This window comes from Triticum aestivum, chromosome 1A, assembly GCF_018294505.1.
Source record: "Triticum aestivum cultivar Chinese Spring chromosome 1A, IWGSC CS RefSeq v2.1, whole genome shotgun sequence".
NCBI lineage: Eukaryota > Viridiplantae > Streptophyta > Magnoliopsida > Poales > Poaceae > Triticum > Triticum aestivum.
This window is the reverse complement of record NC_057794.1, coordinates 33814975-33830391: the sequence shown is the minus strand read 5'-3', so window position 1 is coordinate 33830391 and position 15417 is coordinate 33814975. Positions and strand designations below refer to the sequence as shown.

The window sequence follows — 15417 nt, the reverse complement described above, 5'->3', positions numbered from 1 at the left end:
TTTTTCTAGACTATAAGAGTATGGTAGCACATGATTTTATCGTTAAGAATAAGGAAAAGATGCTTAAGTACAAGCTGATTTTTGATAAAAATCACCCTGAGACTATCAATTTGCATACTCCTTCCTTGTTTGACTTATCTGCAGGCAAGTACCTTGTTCCGCCGGAGGCCATTCACGCCTACCGAAACCCCACACCAGCTATAGAGCCAGATCCGGAACCACAATTTGTTCCTTCACGACAGTCTATTTACCAGTGGGATACGGAGGAGATTGCCAACCAGTGGCAACCTGAGGCTCCTTCTCAGTATGATCCCAACTACGACTTTGGATATCCGCCAGCCCAGCCGTGGCAATAGACCAACTTAGGCCAAAAGCCTAAGCTTGGGGGAGTATGTATTTCTCACCGACATTACATTCCTGTTCACACACTCATGCTAGTTGTCGGTGTTCGTACTTTTTCATTGTCATATACATGCTAGTTTATTTCCCTTTTTATGCTTTCTTCTTGTGTGTTTGATAAATCTTAAGAAAAAACCAAAAAATTAGTTGTAGCTTTTAGTTAGTTTACTTTCCATGCCTGTAGTAGTAGTAATTAAAAAGAAAACCCAAAAAGATTTCTCGTTCTTCTTTTGCTTTGTGGGAGCTTTCCCGTGTAAATAGTTTTGTTTCTTTTCTTTGGGGGTCGAGAGGAGAAGACCATAATGAAAATGTTGAGTGGCTCTCATATGCATTATTGTTGATCTAACAAAGAGCCCATATTACCTTGTCTTCTCTCTTGAATTGAATGCTTGCAGATTCCAGCTTAGTCCAATGCACATGCACTATTATTATTATCCACATCGTTCGGTCGTGCAAGTGAAAGGCAGTAATGATGATTATATGATGAACTTATTGAAATGAGAAAAGCTGGTATGAACTCGACCTCTCTTGTTTTTGTAAATATGATTAGTTCATCGTTCCTTATTTAGCCTGTTATGAAAGAAACATATTTGCAATGACAATTAGAGATTATAGTTGCTTATGCCATGCTTAATTAGCTAGGAGCTTATAATGGTTTACCTTGCATGCCAACATGCTATTAAAATGGTTGTGATGTGGTATCCTGTTTTGAATGATTCAAGTGGCTTGACTTGGCACATGTTCACGCATGTAGTTGAAACAAAATCAACATAGCCTCTACGATATTTATGTTCATGGTGCATTATATCCTACTCATGCTTGCATTCGGTGTTGATTAATTTTAATGCATGTTCATGACTATTGTCGCTCTATAGCTGGTCGCTTCCCAGTCTTTTCTAGCCTTCACTTGTACTAAGCGGGAATACTTCTTGTGCATCCAATTCCATAAACCCCAAAGTTGTTCCATATGAGTCCACCATACCTACCTATATACGGTATCTACCTGCCGTTCCAAGTAAATTTGTATGTGCCAAACTCTAAACCTTAAAATAAACATTCTATTTTGTATGCTCGAATAGCTCATGTATCAACTAGGGTTGTCTGTATCTTCCATGCTAGGCGGGTTATTCTCAAGAGGAGTGGACTCCGCTCCTCACTCACGAGAAAATGGTTGGTCACCGGGATGCCCAGTCCCATGCTTTATGCAAATCAAATCAAAATAACTGCAAACAAAACTCCCCTGGGACTCTTGTTAGTTGGAGGCACTCGTTGTTTCGAGCAAGCCATGGATTGATGCTTGTTGGTGATGGGGGGGGGGGGTATAAACTTTACCATTCTGTTTGGGAACCGCCTATAATGTGTGTAGCATGGAAGATATCGAGATCTCTCGGTTGTTATGTTGACAATGAAAGTATACCGCTCAAAATATTATTCATATCTATTTCAAAACCGAGCTCTGGCCCCTCTACAAATCCCTGTTTCCCTCTGCGAAGGGCCTATCTATTTACTTTTATGTTGAGTCATCATCCTCTTATTAAAAAGCACTAGTTGGAGAGCACCGCTGTCATTTGCATCCATTACTGTTAGTTTACATTGAGTATGACTGTGACGGGATCTCTTTTACCATGAATTACAATGTCTAATCAGTCCTTGATCTTCAAAGGTGCTCTGCATTTATGTTTTGCGGTCTCTGAAAGGGCTAGCGAGATACCATCTTGTTATATCATATTATGATTATTTTGAGAAAGTGTTGTCATCCGAGATTTATTATTATTGCTCGCTAGTTGATTATGCCATTGATATGAGTAAACATAAGACCTAAATGTTATTGTGAATATGGTTAGTTCATAATCTTTGCTGAAAACTTGAATGCTGGCTTTACATATTTACAACAACAAGAGCAAACAGAGTTTGTAAATGTTTTTCTTTATCACTTTTAGTTTATCAACTGAATTGTTTGAGGACAAGCAAAGGTTTAAGCTTGGGGGAGTTGATACGTCTCCATCGTATCTACTTTTCCAAACACTTTTGCCCTTATTTTGGACTCTAACTTGCATGATTTGAATGGAACTAAGCCGGACTGACGATGTTTTCAGCAGAATTGCCATGGTGTTATTTTTGTGCAGAAATAAAAGTTCTCGGAATGACCTGAAAATCAATGGAGATTATTTTTGGAATATATATAAAATACTGGAAGAAGAATCCATGTCAGGGGGGCCACACCCTGTCCACGTGGGTGGGGGCGCGCCCCCTGCCTCGTGGGCCCCCTGACGGTCCACCGACCTCAACTCCATCTCCATATATTCGTGTTAGGGGAGAGAAAAATCAGAGAGAAGGATTCATCACGTTTTACGATAAGGAGCCGCCACCAAGCCCTAAACTCTCTCGGGAGGGCTGATCTGGAGTCCTTTTGGGGCTCCGGAGAGGGGAATCCGTCGCCATCGTCATCATCAACTTTCCTCCATCACCAATTTCATGATGCTCACCGCCATGCGTGAGTAATTCCATTGTAGGCTTGCTGGACGGTGATGGGTTGGATGAGATTTATCATGTAATCGAGTTAGTTTTGTTAGGGTTTGATCCCTAGTATCCACTATGTTCTGAGATTGATGTTGCTATGACTTTGCTATGCTTAATGATTGTCACTAGGGCTTGAGTGCCATGATTTCAGATCTGAACCTATTATGTTTTCATGAATATATGTGAGTTCTTGTTCCTATCTTGCAAGTCTATAGTCACCTACTATGTGTTATGATCCGGCAACCCCGATGTGACAATAATCGGGACCACTCCCAGTGATGACCGTAGTTTGAGGAGTTCATGTATTCACTATGTGTTAATGCTTTGGTCCGGTACTCTATTAAAAGGAGGCCTTAATATCCCTTAGTTTCCAATAGGTCCCCGCTGCCACGGGAGGGTAGGACAAAAGATGTCATGCAAGTTCTTTTCCATAAGCATGTATGACTATGTTCGGAATACATGCCTACATTACATTGATTAATTGGAGCTAGTTCTGTGTCACCCTATGTTATAACTGTTGCATGAATAATCGTATCCGACATAATTCTCCATCACCGATCCATTGCCTACGAGCTTTTCATATATTGTTCTTCGCTTATTTATTTTTCCGCTGCTACTGTTACAATCACTATAAAACCAAAAATATTACTTTTGCTACCATTACCACTACTATCATATTACTTTGCTACTAAATACTTTGCTGCAGATATTAAATTTCCAGGTGTGGTTGAATTGACAACTCAGCTGCTAATACTTGAGAATATTCTTTGGCTCCCCTTGTGTCGAATCAATAAATTTGGGTTGAATACTCTACCCTCGAAAACTGTTGCGATCCCCTATACTTGTGGGTTATCAGAAGCCGACACCAACTCAAGATCTCGTGCCATACCTGTCGCGAAAAGGGGCAACCCGAGAGTAGGTGAGACATCATCTCAGGCTCTTGGTCATAGAGGGGGCAGGTCGAGTCGTGCGGCAAGCCATGTCGGGGAAGGTGCTGTGCAGTCCAGTAGTGATCCCTAAGCGCTAGCCAGAAGAAGATCTTCACCTGGAGAGGCGCCCATGGCCTCCACGTGAGCTGCCAGTGGGATGCTTCGATGGATCCATGGAATAGAGCTTGGTAGAAGGAGCTCGCCGAGTAAATCCCTGTCGAGGCCTATCTCCATATGATGTGGTCGGGCGTCTCAGAGAGCACAATATGCCACAGTCGTCGCCACAACAGAACATACTGTAATAGAGCCGCTGGCCCGAGAGAGCCAGTAATTTGCCGCGCCAAAGATCAGTCTAGCAGGGCATCACGCACAGAGGTGAGCTTACATCAGCGCCTCGGTACCTTCTGGAATATCAGCGGGGTAGTCCCCTCAATAGATTTGCTGTCGAGCCAGTGATCCACCCAAAACTTGCAAGCACAGCCATCACCCAGGGGCCAGGATGTGGAGGCCCTGAAAATAGCCTGAACCTCGGGGCAGCTGGGCATATGCAGGTGGTGCCACAGACGTGAGGGGTTAGTGGATTGGATCCACAACCATCTGGACCGCAAGGCGATGCCGGCTCGCTGGAAGTCCGGGATGCCCAAGCCACCAAGAGAGATCGGATGACATATAGTAGCCCAATTCATAAGGCAGTGGCCGCTGTTGACCTCTTTCCGCCCACGCCAAAGGAAGGAATGTACCAGGCGATTGAGCTGCTTCAAGATGGGACGAGTAATAGCCATCGCCATCAGAATGTGGAGTGGCATGGCACTAAGGACATGGCGGGCCATGGCAAGTTTCTCGCCCCTCGAAAGCATGGATCCCTGATACATCTCCAACGTATCTATAATTTTTGATTGTTCCATGCTATTATATAATCTGTTTTCGATGTTAATGGGCTTTATTTTACACTTTTATATTATTTTTAGGACTAACCTATTAACCCAAGGCCCAGTGCAAATTGCTGTTTTTTTGCCTATTTCAGTGTTTCGCAGAAAAAGTATATCAAACGGAGTCCAAACGGAATGAAACCTTAGGGAGCGTGATTTTTGGAACAAACGTGATCCAGAGGACTTGGAGTGGACGTCAAGCAACCAACGAGGTGTCCACGAGGCAGGGGCGCGCCTACCCCCTGGGCGCGCCCTCCCCCTCGTGGCTCAACCGACCTACTTCTTCCTCCTATATATGTTCACACACCCCGAAAACATCCAGGAGCACCACAAAACCCTATTTCCACCGCGACAACCTTCTGTACCCAAGAGATCCCATCTTGGGGCCTTTTTCGGAGCTTCGCCGGAGGGGGCATTGATCACGGAGGGTCTCTACATCAACTCCATGGCCCCTCCGATGATGTGTGAGTAGTTTACTTCAGACCTTCGGGTCCATAGCTAGTAGCTAGATGGCTTCTTCTCTCTCTTTGGATCTCAATACAAAGTTCTCCTCGATCTTCTTGGAGATCTATTCGATGTAACTCTTTTTGCGGTGTGTTTGTCGAGATCCAATGAATTGTGGGTTTATGATCAAGTCTATCTATGAACAATATTTGATTCTTCTCTGAAATCTTTTATGCATGATTGGTTATCTTCACAAGTCTCTTCGAATTATCAGTTTGGTTTGGCCTACTAGATTGATCTTTCTTGCAATGGGAGAAGTGCTTAGCTTTGGGTTCAATCTTGCGGTGCTCGATCCCAGTGACAGAAAGGGAAACGACACGTATTGTATTGTTGCCATCGAGGATAAAAATATGGGGTTTATATCACATTGCTTGAGTTTATCCCTCTACATCATGTCATCTTACCTAAGGCATTACTCTGTTCTTATGAACTTAATACTCTAGGTGCATGCTAGATAGCGGTCGATGTGTGGAGTAATAGTACTAGATGTAGGCAGGAGTCGGTCTAGTTGTCACAGACGTGATGCCTATATACATGATCATGCATAGATATTCTCATAATTATACGCTTTTCTATCAATTGCTCGATAGTAATTCGTTCACCCACCGTAATACTTATGCTATCTTGAGAGAATCCACTAGTGAAACCTATGGCCCCCGGGTCTATTCTCCATCATATAAGTTTCCAATATATTTTATTTTGCAATCTTTACTTTCAATCTATATTATAAAAATACCAAAAATATTTATCTTATCATTATTATCTCTATTAGATCTCACTCTCGTAAGTGACCGTGAAGGGATTGACAAACCCTTTATCGCGTTGGTTGCGAGGTTCTTATTTTTTTGTGTAGGTACGAGGGACTTGTATGTGGCCTCCTACTAGATTGATACCTTGGTTCTCAAAAACTGAGGGAAATACTTACGCTACTTTGCTGCATCACCCTTTCCTTTTCAAGGGAAAACCAACGCAGTGCTCAAGAGGTAGCAAGAAGGATTTCTGGCGCCGTTGCCGGGGAGTCTGTGCACAAGTCAAGACATACCAAGTACCCATCACAAACTCTTACCCCTCGCATTACATTATTTGCCATTTGCCTCTCGTTTTCCTCTCCCCCACTTCACCCTTGCCGTTTTATTCGCCCTCTTTTTCCATTCCCCTTCTCTTTTCCAGTTTGCCTATTTTTGCTTGTCTCTTGTTTGCTTGTGTGTTTGGATTGCTTGCTCGTCACGATGGCTCAAGATAATACTAAGTTGCGTGACTTTTCCAATACCAATAATAATGATTTTATTAGCACTCCGATTGCTCCTCTTACCGATGCTGAATCTTGTGAAATTAATGCTGCCTTGCTGAATCTTGTCATGAAATATCCGTTTTCCGGCCTTCCTAGTGAAGATGGCGCTACCCATCTAAACAACTTTGTTGATTTGTGTGATATGCAAAATAAGAAAGATGTGGACAATGATATTGTTAAACTAAAGCTATTCCTGTTTTCTCTTAGAGATCGTGCTCAAACTTGGTTTTCGTCTTCGCCTAAAAATAGTATCGATTCATGGAATAAGTGCAAAGATGCTTTTATCTCTAAGTATTTTCCTCCCGCTAAGATCATCACTCTTGGAAACGATATTATGAATTTTAAGCAACTTGATCATGAACATGTTGCACAAGCTTGGGAGAGAATGAAATTAATGATACGTAATTGCCCTACACATGGTTTGAATCTTTGGATGATTATACAATTTTTTTATGCCGAATTGAATTTTGCTTCTAGAAATCTTTTAGATTCGGCCGCGGGAGGCACTTTTATGGAAATCACTTTAGGAGAAGCTACTAAACTCCTAGATAATATTATGGTTAATTATTCTCAATGGCGGTGGTTTTATTTTATAGAAATAATTGATCTCTCATGCTTCACTTATATCATTTTGAGAGTCCTTTAGAACATCATGGTAATTCACTTTGGTTATAAATTTTAAATGCTAAGAGAAGTTGGATGCTTGATAGGTTTTTTTTAGATATAAAGGTGGTAATATTAGAGGTGTGCTAGTTGAGTTATTGCGAAATTGATGAATACTCGTGTTGAAGTTGGCAAGTCCCGTAGCATGCACGTATGGTAAATGTTGTGTGACAAATTTGAAGCATGGGGTGTTCTTTGATTGCTTTCCTTATGAGTGGTGGTCGGGGACGAGCGATGGTCTTTTCCTACCAATCTATCCCCCTAGGAGCATGCGCGTAGTGCTTGGTTTTGATGGCTTGTAGATTTTTGCAATAAGTATGTGAGTTCTTTATGACTAATGTTGAGTCCATGGATTATACGCACTCTCACCCTTCCATCATTGCTAGCCTCTTCGGTACCGTGCATTGCCCTTTCTCACCTTGAGAGTTGGTGCAAACTTCGCCGGTGCATCCAAACCCCGTGATATGATATGCTCTATCACACATAAGCCTCCTTATATCTTCCTCAAAACAGCCACCATACCTACCTATTATGGCATTTCCATAGCCATTCCGAGATATATTGCCATGCAACTTTCCATCGTTCCATTTATTATGACACACATCATCATTGTCATATTGCTTTGCATGATTATGTAGTTGACATCGTATTTGTGGCAAAGCCACCATGATTAATTTTTCATACATGTCACTCTTGATTCATCGCTATCCCGGTACACCGCCGGAGGCATTCACATAGAGTCATATTTCGTTCTAAGTATCGAGTTGTAATTCTTGAGTTGTAACTAAATAAAAGTGTGATGATCATCATTAGAGCATTGTCCCATGTGAGGAAAGGATGATGGAGACTATGATTCCCCCACAAGTCGGGATGAGACTCCGGACGAAAAATAAATATTTGATTCTGAAAAAAGAGGCCATGAAAAATAGAAAAGAAGGCCCAAATAAAAAGCGAGAGAAAAAGAGAGAAGGGACAATGTTACTATACTTTTTCCACTCTTGTGCTTCAAAGTAGCACCATGATCTTCATGATGGAGAGTCTCTTATTTTGTCACTTTCATATACTAGTGGGAAATTTTCATTATAGAACTTGGCTTGTATATTCCAATGATGGGCTTCCTCAAATGCCCTAGGTCTTCGTGAGCAAGCAATTTGGATGCACACCCACTTAGTTTTTTTGATGAGCTTTCACATATTTATAGCTCTAGTGCACCCGTTGCATGGCAATCCCTACTCTTTGCATTGACATCAATCGGTGGGAATCTCCATAGCCCATTGATTAGCCATGTCAATGTGAGACTTTCTCCCTTTTTGTTTTCTCACACAACCTCAATCATCATATTCTATTCCACCCATAGTGCTATGTCCATGGCTCGCGCTCATATATTGCGTAAAAGTTGAAAGAGTTTGAAAAGGCTAAGTATGAAACAATTGCTTGGCTTGTCATCGGGGTTGTTTGCCTATTTTAGTGTTTCGTAGAAAAGGAATATCAAACGGAGTCCAAACGGAATGAAACCTTCGGGAGCGTGATTTTTGGAACAAACGTGATCCAGAGGACTTGGAGTGGATGTCAAGCAACCAACGAGGTGTCCACGAGGCAGGGGGCGCGCCCTCCCCCCTCGTGGCCCCCTCGTGGCTCAACCGACCTACTTCTTCCTCCTATATATGCTCACATACCCCGAAAACATCTAGGAGCACCACGAAACCTTATTTCCACCGCCGCAACCTTCTGTACCCAAGAGATCCCATCTTGGGGCCTTTTCCGGAGCTCCGCCGGAGGGGGCATTGATCATGGATGGCCTCTACATCAACTCCATGGCCCCTCCGATGTTGTGTGAGTAGTTTACTTTAGACCTTCGGGTCCATAGCTAGTAGCTAGATGGCTTCTTCTCTCTCTTTGGATCTCAATACAAAGTTCTCCTCGATCTTGTTGGAGATCTATTCGATGTAACTCTTTTTGTGGTGTGTTTGTCGAGATCCGATGAATTGTGGGTTTATGATCAAGTGTATCTATGAACAATATTTGATTTTTCTCTGAAATCTTTTATGCATGATTGGTTATCTTTGCAAGTCTCTTCGAATTATCAGTTTGGTTTGGCCTACTAGATTGATCTTTCTTGCAATGGGAGAAGTGCTTAGCTTTGGGTTCAATCTTGCGGTGCTCGATCCCAGTGACAGAAAGGGAAATGACACGTATTGTATTGTTGCCATCGAGGATAAAAATATGAGGTTTATATCATATTGCTTGAGTTTATCCCTCTACATCATGTCATCTTACCTAAGGCGTTACTCTATTCTTATGAACTTAATACTCTAGATGCATGCTAGATAGCGGTTGATGTGTGGAGTAATAGTAGTAGATGCAGGTAGGAGTTGGTCTACTTGTCACGGACGTGATGCCTATATACATGATCATGCCTAGATATTCTCATAATTATTCGCTTTTCTATCAATTGCTCGACAGTAATTTGTTCACCCACCGTAATACTTATGCTATCTTGAGAGAAGCACTAGTGAAACCTATGGCCCCCGGGTCTATTCTCCATCATATAAGTTTCCAATATATTTTATTTTGCAATCTTTACTTTCAATCTATATTATAAAAATACCAAAAATATTTATCTTATCATTATTATCTCTATCAGATCTCACTCTCGTAAGTGACCGTGAAGGGATTGACAACCCCTTTATCGCGTTGGTTGCGAGGTTCTTATTTGTTTGTGCACTACAAGAAATATGTCAACTTATGACCACCACTATTGGTCACTAAAAGGTCACAAATTTCCATTTATGACCTTTTTGTGACCAAAAACATAAGGTCAAAAGCTGGGCGTCGTAAACTGACTATAGCGACCTTTCTTCTGGAATGGTCGCAAACGTTTATGACCAAAATAAGTCCACTGTGGCGTTTTGGTCACTAGCAACCTTCCCAGGCCACGTAGGCATCCAGCGTGGCAAGCTGATGTGGGACAAGATTCAGCCCGGTCCAATTCGATTTTCTACATTAGCCTAGCCCAACAATTCGGCCTATTTGTATTTTTTGCTGTGTGTCAATTTTTGGTTGGGTTCATGGGCCAAGTCCAATATTGCAGCCTTTTTATTGTTGGGTTGTGGCCTTTTTGTCTAAACGAATTTAGTTTTTCTTTTTTCCCAAAAGAAGGGTCCACTAGTCAGATAGGTCCCAGTTGTCAGGTTCTATTAAAGTGGGACCCTTTTGGTAGCATCATATTATTCAGATTACAATTTTACAATTTGACAGAAATAAATAACCATGTTTAAATAAGAACAGACAGAAAACACAAGTAATATTTCAAATAACAACAGCGAGAATCAATCACAGTCATACAAATATACTGGGCTCCTTCTGTCATGACACAGTTACAACACAGATACAAATACAATCAGTCACACAGATATAGGGACAATCACAATGAGAATTGACAATCAGCACAAACTGGGCTCCAGTCAGATGAAACTGTATGCATGACTAACTACGCGACCATAGTCGACTAGGCTACCTTCGCTACACTAGGACAACAATAGAACTATCATCATGCCTTCGGCCGTCGCCCTGTTACATGAATCAGAAGAGAAGAATCAAAACACTGGAGCCAATATATTATGAACAGAACATTCAAAAAAAGGACAAGTTCTTTAGAAAGATAACACAAATTCAGCTAATACAATGATTTTTGTCCCCAGATAGTTAAGACGATATACTCATTCATACAAGGATGCTGCCAGTGCATAACCGACCCACTCGCTGCAATAGAAAAGATGAAACTTGCATATTATTCCAAGTCCCATTTTCAACTTGAGTACACACAAATATGTAACCAGGATTCAATGAAAATGATGCTTATAATCTTAATGATGCACTAAGCAGACTAACGGAAATATATATGGGAGGTATTCAGAAACATGTTTAATGGAAATATCCAGCTTGGAGATATTCAGAAGCATGATACTCCTAATCATGTACTTATGCTGAGAATATTTATGCTTTCATGTTCAGAATATATACTCTACTCAGCTTTACTAAGAAATATTGTTAAATCTTGACAAGTTAAATCTTGTACGGTCTTGTTAAATACTCCAAGCAACTAATCCTACTGCGACTGCATCTTGAGTATAGTTACTCCAAGCAACTCTCTCGGACGAGTACTAACTAGAAAGAGCACCATGGGGACGGGGAGGGTTGGATGGAAATCTCACCAGGATGAGGTCGAAGATGAACTAGGAGGTACCGAAGAGGAACACGAACAGGGACAGCAGGAACAGCATGAACTCCAGCCCTCTTCGACCAACCTCTGCACAAGCACAACCACACGCATGTCTCATGATTCAGTAGTCAGCGCGTACACCAAACTGTTGACTGTGGATTTCAGAAATGTGTGCGTGCGTACCGTGAAGATGGCGATCCGTGAAGCTGATCGTGACGTTGACGTAGGGCACGGCGATGGCGCCAAGCCGCGATGCCACCGCCGAGGACGACGAGGGAGAGGACCAGGACCCCCGCTCGCAGTCGGTGGTAGCGACCAGGAACATACAAAGAGTACAAGAACAAACAAAGCTCATGGTTACACTTAATTCACATTTTCTAACTCTCTTTTTACATGTATAAGATGCTATAAATAATATATAGAGTTTTCAAAAAATAATCAGCATACTTGCATTTTGCAGTGCTACTGTGTGCACTGGACAATGATCATTTATGGACTTAATTCAAAACACTTGTAACATAACAGAAACAAAAAAATGCACCAATAATTTTTTAGAAGGTAACTGAACTTCTGTGCACACATTTAGATAGAAACAAACGCTTGATCAACAAGCTGTTGTAATAGTGTATATATACATGCTAACAACATGAATGTTGCATCAGGCCATGCTCAACTACTCCAAACCATTACATAATCAACACTCCTAGCAGCTAATTATATAAGGGCACTGCTCATAATGAAGAGCAAAGTATTTTTATGGGGAGGAAAGGCTCCCAGCTTCACCACCCCCAGGATATGCATTCAAACAAGAATTTATTAGTGAAGAAAAAAGAGAGCGGCTCCCCTGCTTTTTGCTGGAACTGCGGTAGCCTAGGTTAGCTTCAAACAAGAGTAACGACTTTGTAAGACATGTATGTCTGCCATACAAGGTGACGCAAGAAAATAGAGCACTTTACTCATAGCATGCAGAGTATCATTATTAAGTTCATAGGGTTTATAGTGCTTGGACTTATTAGAGTGGTAGCATATCATCATATACATCCGTATGTTGTAGCCCATTTGAAATGTCTAGAAAGACTTATATTTAGGAATGGAGAGAGTAGAATGTAGCATGCGATAAAACCAAATGATTAGCCAACAATAAAAGACGGCACTTAATTAGTTCATTACATTTAGTTAAAACTGCTTCTATGAAGCGCAGGACTAAACCATTTAGTTAACACAGCAAGAAGTGCCAAGGAGCATAGTATAGCACTGCACTAAAAGCACCAAGAATCTTCTGGACCAACAATAGAAGCAACCAAGAAGCGCTCATTTTTCAATTCATAGGGCTAAAAATATATTTATCAGAATGGCACTGAAATCAACCTCTTTATCTATCATCACAAGGTCAGTATGCTTGATAGGCCCATTATGAGTTGCCCTACGGTAATGCCGCAGATGAGACAGAGGACACACACATTGCTGTAGACATTAGCAAGACAGGAACCAACAAAATGGTGCTTGCCATCTGCAAGGAGAAAGCAGAATACCAAAAAGGTTAGGAAAACAATATAGAATGATAAAACAAAGAAGAGATGCACCCACTCATTAGAGAAGTGGCATACCCAAAAAATGTGAAGCACAAATGGCCACCAAGAAAGCATATTGTTGTATACATTGACAAGATAGGAACCAACAAAATGCAACAGACTAAAACCAAACTTTATACAGCAGGGAATGATTTACAATAACCAAAAGATTTTGCACAACAAGCAGTAAATAGGTAGTAGATATTAACACCCATGACATGGGACTAGCATAAAAAAACAGCATCGGTGTAGAACAGGCATATAATAAGTGAATAGCTTCCTATCTAGTATAACAGGAGTAATATAGAAGAAGTAAACCAAGTCACCGATCGAACAACCAATGACCAAACATGATGGAAAGCGTGCATTGATTGCGGGCACAATGTCGCTACTAGTACCACGTCCGTACTCGATTGGTACTTGCATATAAGAGCAGCATATATAGATGAATCATGAAAGAAATAGTCTATCTACTCTCGATGGACACACTGCACAAGTCCATATACTTTAGGCATGTTATATATTGCGACTACACTTGGAATTCTATAACATAAATCCTAGTCATTCTCAAGGCGCAGGACAAAATGCAACACACATGCTAGAGTAAAATCACATAGAGCAAAGCAACAGCCTTAAACAAACATCATCAGCGATAGTGCAGCAGATGCTAACTTTAGATGCTGCTCGGGTGTGGCCATCGTCCTCCAGGGAGACGACGCGGAGGTTGGAGGGGTCGTCCAGGAGCATCTTGGCCACCAGGTAGCCCGCCACCAACCACGGTTGGAACTTGCGCGACTGCTTCCCGATGTACCGCCCCGTCTTGCCGTCGTAGTACTCGGGGAACTCGTCCTTGGCCAGACGCCTCTCCATCAGCTCCACCACGTTGTGGGCGATGTGGCGCCGCCCTAGCTTCACGCTCACCGCCACCAGGAGCCACAGCAACACTGCATAGTTTGCGCGCGCCATGGAAACAGGACAACAGAGGGTAAGCTCATTGCCATATAGAAATGCAGTACATATATGGAAAGAAGAGCATACAATGCATGAGCATAGATCCAAGGAGCTACTAATACTGAATGAACATAGATGCAGCGATAAACGGCAGCAACATGGATCAAACAACTGAAGCTGTTCACTATAAGATCATCTATATGAGCTAAACTACCAATTTCCTATCCTATGAAGGTTATTTGATTTCAGGACATTCATATATACACCATGGACAGGTATAAAACCAAACAGAAAAGTAAAATACCACCACACAACACAAGTGTGCCCTCAAGTCCAGAAACAGTAAGTAGACTAACCATAGGTATAAAGTAGAACAGCAAAGTGAATACTAACTATCCTGCAAAAAGAAATAAAATGTGAATACTAATGACTAACGCATGTGTGTCCTTAAGAACAAAACCAGTAACCACGAAGGGGGAAAGGTAAAACAAATTCATGTGTTTTAGTGGGGCATGATAGCAGGGTGTCATAATCAGATTCCTGGAAATACTAATACTGTACACATCCCTTTTCTGAAGATAAATACCTAAAAAAACACCATAATCAGATACTATGCTACATTCAAACACAATATGATTGCCACACAGGTAGAGTAGGAGCTACTGTGTCAAGACTAGAATCTCAAACATAACACAGTTATATAGTATCACACATAAATTTTGGACTAGAATCTCATGCATTTGTACAGATCCATGACTGAACTTGATTAGAAAGAAGTGTGGAATGGTGGGACCTGTGGGATCTTGACGCACTTGCCCTGGCCGTCCAACTGCCAGCCATGGTAGAGGCACTCCAGCTTGCCATCGACGCAGCCTCTCCTCCATCCTCACCTGCACACGACAAAGAAAAGCGGGAGTAAGCACCGCGGCTTCGACCAAATGGTCCACAGATCGCGGCAGGTTGGTGCGACGGGAGTTGTCGTACCTTGTAGGAGGTCTCGATGCGGAGCATGACGTAGAAGCCGAGGCCGCCACCAACGATGGTGCCGGCCATGATCCGCACGTACGCCCACCGTCGTGACCCGGGCGGCGCCATTTCTCATACGCCAACGCCGTCTACGCCCGTAGAGGTGGATGGGGCGCCCGGCTCGACAGAGATGGGGTGTCCAGAGCAGAGGAAGGGGAAGGGGAGGGGATCAGGAGGACGGCGACCTGGGAGGCGGCAGAAGCGGTGGAAGTGTACTGCGTAGCAACGGCTGACGGAGGGGATTGGTAGAGCGGACAAAGAGGAATTGCTTGATCTGGATGGGGACAAGGTGCAGCGTGCAGAGGAGTTGCTCGATGCAGAGGATCTCACGGGAGGAGGGGCTATGCGCCACCCTGATCCCGGATCCGGCGGCCTCTAGCCTCGCCGTCACCATAGCTGGTGGCTGCTCTGG

At 42.5% G+C, this 15417-nt stretch overlaps 2 protein-coding genes across 2 annotated transcripts; both read right to left on the bottom strand.

Moving 5' to 3' along the window:
• Positions 1-13637: 13637 nt before the first annotated feature.
• LOC123091411 (probable alkaline/neutral invertase D) lies at positions 13638-13994 on the bottom strand. Its single transcript, XM_044513192.1, has one exon. The coding sequence runs from the start codon at positions 13992-13994 to the stop codon at positions 13638-13640; it is 357 nt and encodes a 118-aa protein (XP_044369127.1).
• A 373-nt stretch (positions 13995-14367) lies between these two features.
• Positions 14368-15074, bottom strand: LOC123090661 (uncharacterized). The gene is made up of 3 exons (XM_044512303.1): positions 14964-15074; positions 14792-14869; positions 14368-14376 (listed from the first exon to the last, which is right to left on the bottom strand). The coding sequence occupies exons 1-3, from the start codon at positions 15072-15074 to the stop codon at positions 14368-14370; spliced, it is 198 nt and encodes a 65-aa protein (XP_044368238.1).
• Positions 15075-15417: the final 343 nt, after the last annotated feature.

Bases quoted from the DNA above. Each gene is read 5' to 3' on its own strand.
- LOC123091411 (XM_044513192.1), bottom strand. From the start codon at position 13,994: ATGGCGCGCGCAAACTATGCAGTGTTGCTGTGGCTCCTGGTGGCGGTG.
- LOC123090661 (XM_044512303.1), bottom strand. From the start codon at position 15,074: ATGGCGCCGCCCGGGTCACGACGGTGGGCGTACGTGCGGATCATGGCC. The intron at 14,870-14,963 runs GTACGACAACTC...TGTCGTGTGCAG, and splicing joins GCATCGAGACCTCCTACAAG to GTGAGGATGGAGGAGAGGCT.